The sequence below is a fragment of the Elgaria multicarinata genome, chromosome 1 (assembly GCF_023053635.1).
Source record: "Elgaria multicarinata webbii isolate HBS135686 ecotype San Diego chromosome 1, rElgMul1.1.pri, whole genome shotgun sequence".
Classification (NCBI taxonomy): domain Eukaryota; kingdom Metazoa; phylum Chordata; class Lepidosauria; order Squamata; family Anguidae; genus Elgaria; species Elgaria multicarinata.
The window spans coordinates 158889219-158901349 of record NC_086171.1 but is presented as its reverse complement, the minus strand read 5'-3'; the positions used below and the strand labels follow the sequence as shown (position 1 = coordinate 158901349).

Below are 12131 nucleotides of genomic sequence, written 5' to 3'. Positions count from 1 at the left end.
TCAATGTAATGGTATCCAACTGAAACAATTGTCTTGATTTGAATGAAGGCTGTATTTGGTTAATTCTTGCTTGCTGTCATCAGGTTGGGAAGTGGCTGGTGACTACATCTACACAGCAGCAGGAGCCTCCGACAATGACTTCATGATTTTGACCTTGGTGATCCCTGGATTCAGGTGAGCGTGTAGCTGAGTTAGTGGTAGCAAAACTGTGAGCTCCATCACACCAGCAGGTTATCGCACACTCACCATGCCTGGTATGAGGTTTTGCAGCCCGGTACTCGCATGACGTCGTCCCTGTCCTGCACTCATTTCGCCTCTTCCCCTCCATTTTTCATTCCTTTTTGGAGCGGGGAAAGTCAGGATTATTTTCCCCAAGTGACTTTAATGCGCCCTTAGGAAAGTTGAGCGAAGGAAGATAGATGCTTTTGAACTGTGGTGTTGGAGGAAAATTCTGAGAGTGCCTTGGACTGCAAGAAGATCAAACCAGTCCATACTCCAGGAAATAAAGCCAGACTGCTCACTTGAGGGAATGGTGTTAAAGGCAAAACTGAAGTACTTTGGCCACATAATGAGAAGACAGGACACCCTGGAGAAGATGCTGGTGCTAGGGAAAGTGGAAGGTAAAAGGAAGAGGGGCCGACCAAGGGCAAGATGGATGGATGATATTCTGGAGGTGACAGACTTGACCTTGGGGGAGCTAGGGGTGGCAACGGCCGACAGAAAGCTCTGGCGTGGGCTGGTCCATGAAGTCACGAAGAGTCGGAAGCGACTGAATGAATAAACAACAAAAAGCCTCCGTGTAGTGCTGTCCCCTTGGGAGCATGCGCTTTGAAGGGAGTCTTGCTGACGAAAGGGGAGGGCGGAGTGGTTTTTCTCCTCCAGTGCTCTGTGTGGAATGTTGGAAGACTTACTTCTGAGTAAACACATATAGAACTAACTTTTAATAGAGTGGTCTCTCAGAAGCTTTTTTTTAAAAGTCTAAAACAGCAAACTGGAAAGAAGTGCTCTGCAATCCTATGCTTACTTGTGTTTACTCAGAAGTAAGTCTCTCTCTGTTCAATGGGGTTTACTCAAAGGGAATCATGCACTGGATTTTAGTATGACTTGGATGTAAATGCAGTTGAAATCAGTGGGATTAACTCTTCAGTAAGGGAACTAGCAGATCTCTATTTTATGAACTGGAGATGCACAGCTTCGCATGATCAAAGTAAAGGAAAATAGATCCTTCGCAAATGCAAACAGGTGGACTTTCGCATTGGTGGACTATCAGGAAAAGGGTTTAAGGGGGAAATTAAAAAAATTCCTAAAAAATCAAGGGACGACCCAATCTGATTCAAACTTGGCATGCTGAATGCTCTACTTCAGAGCTCTCAAGATCCAAAGTTCCATCTCTTTAACTTTAAAAATTACACAGATGTAAGCATTTTTGTTAATTTCCATTTTAAAAAATCCTTAAGTCAAGGCATGAGCGGATCTGATTCAAACTTGGCTAAAGCCCTCCTTAAGAGCTATCCCCATGCCAAGTTTGACCTCTTTATCTTTAAAACTTATGCAGATGTAAGCATTTTGGTTACCTTGGAGCAAAGGACAGGACCTGACCACCTTTACAAAAGAAATTAGTTAAAACGATTATTCATCTGTCCACCCTTTGAAACAAGCCAATCAAACCTTTGCTTCTCCCCTGTAAACCTTTCCCAAGCCAAGTGGTAGCAACAGTCTCAGCCCATGTGTTCCCTCCTGCTTCCTACAAACGGCCTCCCTTCCTTGGAGTTTGTTTAATATGATCTTAACGGAAAGTATAGTGTGTTGTTTTACCATAATTGCACAGTTTCAGGCTGCTGTACTATTATATTTGCGCAGAAAGAAAGAAATATTTTTTAAAAATAAAAAATTAACTGCAGAGGAAAGGAGAACATAGGGACGGGGTGGGAGATTCTGCCAGCATAGTAGCGCTCCAGGTGAAACGATACATGAGCTGGAAGAGCTCAACAACGCACAGATGTGGAAGTGCCCAGCGCTCGACTTGTTAAGGAAACGGAGGGGGAAAAGGCAGATGAAAACCAAATTTTAAAAGTAGGTGTGATGGAGCTCTGTGCCTCCAAAGTACAGTAGGTGCAGTGGAGCACTGTCTCCAGGCAGGGGGTCATTCCCTGCCCCCCAGTGACACTGTTCTGCTTGCATTAGTGCCATAATCCTTAATCTACCCTTCTCAGTGCCAGAAAATGTGGACAAGGAATTGAGCCAGCTGTTAAGTTTAATGGGTCCTTCAAGCATGCATGAGAATTGAGCAGCAGCCTGATCTTGCCATGTTCTGACAGCAGCCAAGGTTTCAGTTCATATGTATAAACAGAGTACTGATTCCACTGGACTAGCAACCCTCAGCTTCTTTGAGTGTATTCCAGATGAGAACATAATCTGAGAACCTGATAGCTAGCTGACTTGCTAAGTAACATAGATAAGATCGCTTCTGAACAGAGATTTATCAGCAGCCTGTATAACCTAATATGCTAATGGGGGAACATGACATAAGCCTAACTGAGCTTCTCCACTTTCAGCCATTCCTGCTCCACTCTGCTGCCCCCTACTAAGTTCTCACCAACATCTTGAACAGTAGATGCCACCTCAATTTTGCTTGTTTTCTTACAGTCCCCCACAATCGGTGCTGGAGGACTCTGAAAATAAGAAGATAGCAACGATCACATTTGTCTTTGAAACCATCTGCAGTGTGAATTGTGAGCTTTATTTCATGGTGGTAAGTTGGTCCAGCTACTTCTCCCTCCAAAGTGGATCACCTTTCCCATGTTCTGTTTTTGGGGGTGTTGTGTGATCTCAGACAAGGCAGGTTGGGGAAGGGACACAACCCTTCTTCCTCTGCAGTCTATGCCTTTTTAGAAAGACAGGCAAATTTCTTAGCTCTTTCTTATTTCTGGAACCTTGCAGTCAAAACTTCCTTCCTTGACAGACACCATTTTGAGTTTTATGAATTGTGATCCCCTTCTTAAGTTTACAGCAATGCCCAAAATGTTTTGTTCAGACACTAAGGCTGCATCTCACCACCTAATTATTCCATGCTATTGGGTGATAATCCTAAGCACACTTTCTAGGGGGTAACTCCCTAAGTACTCCCTTAGATGTACTTCTAAGTATACATGCATGGGATTGCGCTATGAATCTTCTAATGGGAAGGGATGAAGCCACAGCAGTTCTCCTATCTTTGCATCAGCAGATTGTAGCTATTGTGCTGGCTTGTTTCTATTTCCCTTTGGGATATTGTCTATTTCATGCAAAGTGTGTATATGTGCGGAATTGTTCCCTGGCCTGGCTGGCACAGCAGAGAACTGACTATCCTACTGCACCTGCAGCCTAGTTATGCTTAATTGGTCTTTGTGCAGTTGATGCTTATCCTCTGCATTCTTAGGGTGCATGTTCAATGATTTGTTGAAGGCACTCTGTTCGTCACTCACACAATTTATATCCTATCTTTCAGTGTGGATTTGTAAGAGCTGTTTCCAATATTAAGAACAATGGTAGGGTAACTCTCAGAGAAGTGTTCTGTTTTATTTATATAGGAATGAATATTCTGCCCTTCTAGTCCCCATGTACTTACAACGATTTAAAATTACAATAAAATATAAATCTGTATGTTCAGTATAAAATACAGTGAAAAGAAGGGAGAAACGAATTCTCAGGATATTGAACATTTTATTGTGGGTTGTAAAGCCCAACGCGTTTCGGCCTGTACCTTTTCAAGGCCTTCTTCAGGGGGTTGTAGGAAGATGTCTGCAAAGATTATTGGTTTTACTGAATAATGGCAGTACTCTGACTTCTCCATGCTTTCTTTGCCAGGATCCACATCAGCTTCCCTCGGATGGATGTGCATGGAAGTCTCTTGTAAACACCGCAACTCTTCCTCCCCAAGCTTAGCATCCCTTCTTCTCTCGGCTTTCTTCCCCACTAATGCCCCATCTTCCCTCATTTTCAGCTTGTTATTTTGAGATTCCTCCCCTACCTCATGCTCAAGTTATGAAAATAGGACTGTCCTGCATCTGTAATAAAGGCTTGTTTAAGTAGAAACCATTGCTTTCTCCATACTCACCGTGGGCGCATGCCGTTTCATCCCTGGTAGGGCGTGAATTCCAGAACCAACACACCCGTGGAGACCTGGGTTGGCTCTAAGGGAAAGCAGTCCTACACATACATCATTGAGAAGAACGCCACCATGAGCTTCACGTGGGCCTTCCAAAGGACGGCGTACCAGGAGGCGGTAAGGACTGTCACTCCCTGGGGAATCTTCTGTTCACATCCAGCTTGTCAATTATCCTTCTATGGGCCAGTCCTCATCAAGAATCAGAGATATCCCAGTGGGGATGGTGACTACTAGAAATACGCACACCACTCCCTACAGCATCCCATCCTTCCCTTTATCAAGACTTTCTGCCTTTCCAAGACAATTAGCAGCACTTTCTGTGGTTTGTTCCAGGGAAGAAAATACACCAACGATGTTGCCAAGCTGTATTCTATCAATGTGACCAATGTCATAGACGGTGTAGCTTCCTACTGCCGACTGTGTGCTTTAGAGTCCTCTGGCTCATCCTGTACTTCCTGCCCACATGGGCACTACATCGACAGAAGCTCTGGTGTCTGCTATCCATGCGCATTAAATACATATCTGAAAGCTCACCAGCCGTATGGCAAACAGGCTTGCATCCCTTGTGGCCCCGGCACAAAAAGCAACAAGGTACTATTGTCCTCTTTACTGTTGATTTGTTCCTGAGCTGTGACAGCTGGATCTACACTGATCATTATCTAAACAAAAGTGCACTGTAATAAGCCTGTAAATAGTTTAATCGACAGAGGGCTGGGCATTAAAGTACCTAAATCAGCAGCAGTGCAATACCTTTATTAGGAACAAGTAAAATGTCACAAAGTACTGAGCAAGCTTTTGTGTTCACTACTTGCTCACTGCTCTGGAATACCCTATTGATCCTATTGTTAATTTGATTTTTCCCTCCTAATGGACCGACGAGCTACAATTTTTGTATGTGGCCCATGCAGTTTAGTGGGTCCTCAATCCAAACTACGTTGACATCTAGTTTCATGGGCCCTGGCAGGGAGTACATGTAGCACTGCCAGTAGCAATAATCACATACAGTAAAATAGCTGCCTGGTTCAAAATACAAAAAATTGTATTTCCTCAGAAAGATTGGTTATTTTCTGACAAAATGGAAATGGCACAAGAGCAACAAAGCAGTTCCTCTCCACATATTCTGTTTTGTGTAATTATATCCACATGGTTCCATGGGCGTATTGTATAATTGGCAAGCAAGATTCCTGCGAGCAGAAGCATATGGAATTTTGGAGCAGTATGGTCCTAGCTGGCATTAAAATCACCAGATCCTAGCTGGCATTAAAATCACCAGACGAGTCAACACTCTCCTTTCTGTGAGAATAAAGTGGGGTTTTAAGTGGGGAAGCTGACAATTCCTCAGCTTCTCAGTGAGGAAACAAACTGACTGTATAATATGCCTCTCCCCAGATCCGTTCTCTGTGTTACAATGACTGTCACCTCTCGGTCACCACGCAGGGCAGGACTCTGCAGTATGACTTCTCGGCACTGGCCAATACCACATCCTTTTTAGGGGGGCCAAGCTTTACCTCAAAAGGGCTGAAGTATTTTCACCACTTCAACATTAGCCTCTGCGGGAATCAGGTAAGTGTATGTTGTGTGTATTCACATGAGGCCAGGCCACATCAAGACCTCCGAGAAACATTTCCTCCACACACAGGGCATGCGTAAGTCAGCTTTCCCCAAACTGGTGCCCTCCAGATATGTGGCTGGCTGGGGGATTTATTTATTTATTTATTTATTTATTTATTTATTTATTTATTTATTACATTTTATATACCGCCCCACAGCCGAAGCTCTCTGGGCGGATTCTGGGAGTTGTAGTCCAACACTTCTGGAGGATGCCTGGTGGAGGAAGAGCGGTGTGAGGGAATCGCACCTACTGCGAGGAGAGTCTCCACGTGCCCTGGCCACTCCTCAGCAGCATTCGTCCCCTGTGGCAGCTGTAACATAAGGCTGTTCTAGCTCTTGCTGAACAAACACAACCTGAAAAAAAGGGGGTGGATCCTAGAAAGGCTCAAGCTGTTAGCTAAGGGGAATGTGCCACCATTTGCCTGCAGCTGCCTCTTTCTAGTTTGGCAAAGAGATTTACGTCAATACTGTGATTCTTTGCGTGTGTGTGTGTGGGGGGGAAAGTGTCACCAACTCTCATAGAATCATAGAATCATAGAATAGCAAAGTTGGAAGGGGCCTACAAGGCCATCGAGTCCAACCCCCTGCTCAATGCAGGAATCCACCCTGAAGCATCCCCGACAGATGGTTGTCCAGCTGCCTCTTGAAGGCCTCTAGTGTGGGAGAGCCCACAACCTCCCTAGGTAACTGATTCCATTGTCGTACTGCAATGGAATCAGTACGACAATGATTTCTTATTGATTTCTTTCTTTCTTATTCTCTGAAGGGAAAGAAAACCGCTTTCTGCACAGATAACGTCACAGACATTCATATCCTGGGCAAGGAGGCAGAATTCTCCAAAGCAACTTCTTCTTATGTGTGCCAGTCGATCATCGTCCCCTCTGACGCAATGGGGTTCAAAACAGTGGTCTCTTCACAGCCTGTGAGCCTGGCAGATCGCTTTGTAGGTGAGAGCTGCTGGCAGGTGGGGGAAGCGGGAGAGGTTAGTCTGTGCTTTGAACAGGGGCCTGAGGCTACTGCCTGATAGAGGCTGTTTTGGGGTCTCACAACAGCCAGGGCTGGCCCAAGACATCGTGCTGTCTGAGGCATAGTCCAAGATTCTGCCTCTCCCCATTCCCTATATAGAAGCTGACCAGAGTTACTGGAGATGGAACAGGGTCAACCTGAGGGCAGTTAGGCTAGTTCAAGGGGCACATGCACAACTCCACCCTGTGACACCTTGCCACTGCTCTCCCCACTCAGCTTCTGCTGCCTGAGGTGGTTGCCTCACTCAGCCAAATGGTAGGGCCGATACTGTAAATGGCAGACTGGGAACTAGCAAGCTCAGTGTGGCTGCTTAATTTGAAAACTCCCCTCCCCTCCCACATACACAGTACTCTCTTCCCTTCAATCCCTGGATTTTGCTTTCAAGCCAGTTCTCAGAAAAGCAAGAGGCATGAGTCCCCCACCTTCTTAAACTTTTTATTTATTTATTTTATTTATTTATTTATTGCATTTCTATACCGCCCAATAGCCGAAGCTCTCTGGGCAGGTTACAGGCCTAAAGAAACATGCTGCTTTTATATTGTGGTCTATGCCCAGCTCAGCTACCAGATTTTAAAATTTTATTTTAAAGCACTGGCAACCCAATGGTCAAAGGGGAGGACACACACACTAATTGACAAGGTCTCTAATCAAAGGTTAGAGGCTAACCTTGCTGCTTTGACCCTAGTTTGAGTTTGTGATGAAGACAATGAACAAATTGAGCCTATTTGCTGAAAGTTGTGAATATAAAATAGAAATAGAATCCCCCACCCCTGCATAGAGAGCCTCTTTAGCACAGTATATTATGGGGTAGGGGGTGTATGCTAATCCTGGGAGCAGCAGCCACTGTCTATGCAGTATGCTTCTCACTGGTTTTGTTCTCACTTGTAGGAGTAACAACAGAGCCCACTCTGGACAACATCACATCTCTTGCTGACTATTTCCCTGCTGAGAATGTGGGCTTACCAGATGTGATATTCTTTTACAGGTAAGCTACAAGACTGCCAAACTTGGGTAAAGGCAGGCCTTACCCTATTCCTTCTGTAGAAAAACAACATCACAGGGAAATTTAGAGGCCTTGGCCTCCCAGAACCTGTCGGCCTTCCAAACCTGAACACAACTTCAAAGGATAAATAGAAAGCAAGGCAAGCAATTCGGGATGCTTCCAGACAGAGGAGTCTCTTGAGTGCAAACAGTCAGATGGCATTGTGCAGCTATTCTGTCTTGTCATAGAAAATCTGTAAAGGAAGACAAGAAAAAGATAGAAAAAGAGGAAGGGAAAAACGAGAGGGTTTTGAGTGGAAGACAATGTTGTCTGGATCCTTTGTAAAAAAAAATCTCTGGATGAGGCAGGGCAATGGTGTGATAAAAGCCTCATCTGGAAGCACCCACAGTTGTTCTTGTAGTGTAGGAGAATGAAGCTTCCCAACTTCCTTTGGAATAGTTATGCGATGAACTCAACATCTTCATGGCTGCACCTGAGCTGTTGTACTCTATACAAGACATAGGCCTGATCTACACTAAACAGGATATGAAACTCTGAAAATGGTTTGAAAACTGTATCTGGAGTGTGTCCTGGGCCCTCACAGTTGTCACTACTGTTATAAACCGTTTTAAAGCAGTCACGTAGATCCTGCCATTGTGTTGCCAGTTCTGGCAGGAATTGCATAGCATGTATTTGTTTCACTTGCAGGTCTAATGATGTGTCCCAGACTTGTAACAATGGGAGAGCCACTGCCATCCGAGTACGATGTGATCCCCTAAAGCCACAGTTTGGAGCCCTCTCTGTGCCAACGTAGGTTTGACGGCTCAACAGATACTTATTTCAACAGGAGCTGTGTCCTTTTAAAGTTGTGATCTGCCCCAGTTTCTATAATAGAGCAAGCTAGAAATTGATTGGGGGGAAGCATTTTATATACACACACAGGTGATAGGATTCACAACTTGTTATTATTTATCTTGGGGGTATACAGATGTACCTCAAGCCCGGAGTTGGCACTTTCCTCACCCAGCCGTCTACTGTGGCTTCCCCTGATTTCCCTGTGGCCTCACATGGCAAATGGCAGAGATCCTTGCTTCTAATTTCAACAGTGGTTTAGAATTAAGTTTTGCAACTACCCTGTGCTTCAAGCAGTCTGTCCATCTTTAAAGTGCCATGTATTTTTATGCTTTTAAAAGTTAATTCTACGTCTTATTTTAAGGAAAACTTTCCCCTCCCACACATTTTTTTTTAAGTTGGGAAATGGTTTGAGAGATGAGGAAAGTTTCTTGGTGACATGATGGGTGCCAGCCAATCTGAGCTGAGTAAAGCTGGCGGCAGCAGCAAATGAGCAGAATTGTTTTCCTCTGAGTTAAGTCCAGGAGAGAAGATGGTATGCTGAGACTGCATTTCTACAGCGTCCCCACTCCTCTTTTTAGGTCCACTAGTATGCTGCGTGTTAACATTGGTGATTTTCTCAATTGATATAGTAATCGATGATTGTATTTGATTTTAACCATTTTCAAGCAGCCAATCTATTGTCAAAAAGCCACGGCATTGGTCCATGGACTTGTTAGTTAAAAGAGTAGGCCTGGAAAAGACCTATGCCTGACACCCTCAACATCTAGATTTTGAGACCTGGGCCACTGATCTGGCTCCATTTAAGATGGCTTCTTATGATTTCCAAACAGCAAATGCCCTGACGGTACCTGTGATGGCTGCACATTCCATTTCCTATGGGAGACGGTTGAAGCTTGCCCCCTCTGTTCTGAAGATGATTACCACGCTATCACCAGTGCTTGTGTTGGAGGGATTCAGGTAGAGACTTGGAAAATATGTCCTTGGAAGTTTTTATTGTCTCCAAGGACTGAGAGCTGCACATTTTTACACACAATTATATGAACACCAATGGCTACTAGTCATGATGGCTGTGTATTACCTGTAGTATCAGAGGCAGAATGCCTCTTAAAACCCACTGCCAGAGAGCATGAGTGGAAGGGTGCCATAGTACTCATGTCCTGCTTATGGACTCTCCATAGGCATCTGGCTGGCCACTGTGGGAACAGATCACTGGACTAAATTGGCCCTTCTTAAAATGAGCCTTTCACACCTATTGTGCCCCTGTTATTAATTCAGTCAATTTATTGAGGGCAACCAAATACAGGTTTTAGCCAATTACATAGACAAAAGTTATACACAGAGTATAAAAGCATGTCATATACATGCACATACAACTAAAACCTTACATGTTAAAATGTTAAAACATACACATGCATACAACTAAAACCTTACATCTCAAGGCAGGCAACATGAGTTTGTCTAAGCTGAGCAGCCTTCACAGCAAATTTGGCTGTGTTAAACATTACAAATCTGTCTGAACTGGACAGTAGATATTAATTAAAAACAGGCAAAGCAGCCAAATTGAAAGAAACAACTCTTTCTGGTGGAAGTGCCACAAAGCAATCTTATAGTCTGATCCTAAAAATATTTTCTTAAAAGTCAGTTCCACAGATTTCATGTAAGCATGCTTAGGATTAAAAGCCTTAAAATGATAAACGGCTTCTTCAGACAGAACAATGCACTGATTGCTTTTACTAAAAGATATTTATATCCTTTGGGATCTCTCTCGTGGTACAAATGTTACTGCTGCTCCTGATGTGGCAAGGCGGCATTAACACGGCTGCTGCTTGTCTCTACAACTACACATAACCAAAAGGAGAACACATCTGCTTTTCCTTCCACAGAGAACGACATATGTGTGGCGGGAGCAGAAGCTGTGTGCAGGGGGCATTCCACTTCCGGAGCAAAAAGTCAGTATCTGCAAAACAATGGACTTCTGGCTCAAAGTGGGCATCTCAGCTGGGACTTGTGCTGCTGTCCTGTTGACTGTCCTGACTTGCTACTTCTGGAAGAAAAACCAGAAGTGAGTAACCGCTCCTGTTGCTACCTGTTCCTGGCACTTGCTTCTTTTTTGCAGCTGCGTAAAATACCCTTTTCTAGTTGACCCTTCAAATCAGGTGACAACCTTGAACAGTCTAGCCAACAGACTAAGGTGAAAGCTTCAAGTCGGCATTCAAAGATAATTATCTTCGGAATAATACAAAGAAGCATAGCATTTTACATCATTAAATATTAGTTATGGCCAGGTTTTTTCAGCCTTTCTTCAATCCCAACCCTACCCAACAGTTCCTAAAAAAAAGAAAGAAAAAAGAAAGAAAGAATAAAAGACACCCAAAAAAGATACCAAGCAAAAAGGCACCAGAAGCACTAAGGGCTTTTCCACATGAGGCATTTGTCATGTGCTCGTCATTCCCTACTCACAGTTGATTAGATGTTGTAATGCAGCCTTCCTCAACCTGGGGTGCTCCAGATGTGTTGGACTACAACTCCCAGAATGCCCCAGCAGCTGGCTGGGGCATTCTGGGAGATGCAGTCCAACACATCTGGAGCGCCCCAGGTTGAGGAAGGCTGTTGTAATGCTTCAGTTTCGCTTCTTGATCTAAAGCACACTTTCAGCAAGCTTTTTTCAGAAAATGATGTATTTAATTGTCAAACCAAAAAGAAAGACTTATTTGTTGTATTTGCCACCTAGAAGTTATGTAGCAGAAAAGCAGGAAAAGAAATGCTCCTTGTATAGTGCTTGGATCTCGATTCTGCGGCAAAATGAAAACTAGATACACTAGATTAACAGCCAATTAACAGCCTCATGTAGAAAAGCTCTGAGTGCCTGCAGATTTAAAGACACTCACACATGCATTTGTAGCCGTGTTCAGTAGCAGCTTGCAAAGGAATGTAGCTTGTAGGAAGAGTCTGTCTCCACCTGAACAGTGACCACGAAGAATCAGGATCCTCAAACCCTTACTGATGGGCAAAATGAAGCATGGGCATCTGGTCAATATTGTGCAGGTGCACGGCTGCAGAGTGTTGAGAAACAACTGGTATAGGACACTGACTTCCTACAAGCCGAACCCCGGCCTTCACCCTACTCCCAAAAACCTGCAGATGAATTCTGTCAATAAGGAAGTCCCAGGATCTGCTCAGGAAAAGTCATTGTTGCTCTGAGTGCCATTTGTCTTGGTAGAAAGGCAGGCTAAAAATCTAAAGTAAATAATAGCAAATTTTAGGTGGAGTTGCTAAGCAGTGCTCCACTTCCAGGTATTGTCTTGAAAGTGGAGTAGGGCCAGCTCTGCCATTAGACAGAGTGAAGCAGTCATTCAAGGCAGCTGATTTTGTGCATCATGAAAGGGCACCAAATTCTTAGCTATTTAATTCATTATATTATTTTTTAACTGCAAGGGCGGGGGGAGGGGCTTGCGGGCCAACAAAAGCCTGAAGTTTGTCCTTCAAGCTCTGCCCATCTGTCTAGCTCTC

At 44.1% G+C, this 12131-nt stretch overlaps 1 protein-coding gene across 2 annotated transcripts in view; it reads left to right on the top strand.

Annotated features, from left to right (window-relative positions):
* The window catches only part of ELAPOR1 (endosome-lysosome associated apoptosis and autophagy regulator 1), a 57230-nt gene that overhangs the window by 40474 nt on the left and 4625 nt on the right, over window positions 1-12131 (top strand). For both annotated transcript variants that reach the window (XM_063118783.1, XM_063118792.1), the window contains exons 11-20: window positions 84-174; window positions 2647-2752; window positions 4127-4264; window positions 4481-4738; window positions 5537-5710; window positions 6525-6705; window positions 7673-7769; window positions 8475-8576; window positions 9452-9578; window positions 10505-10683. In XM_063118783.1, coding sequence (XP_062974853.1) covers window positions 84-174; window positions 2647-2752; window positions 4127-4264; window positions 4481-4738; window positions 5537-5710; window positions 6525-6705; window positions 7673-7769; window positions 8475-8576; window positions 9452-9578; window positions 10505-10683 — 1453 coding nt within the window. The remainder of the gene's footprint in view (window positions 1-83; window positions 175-2646; window positions 2753-4126; window positions 4265-4480; window positions 4739-5536; window positions 5711-6524; window positions 6706-7672; window positions 7770-8474; window positions 8577-9451; window positions 9579-10504; window positions 10684-12131) is intronic.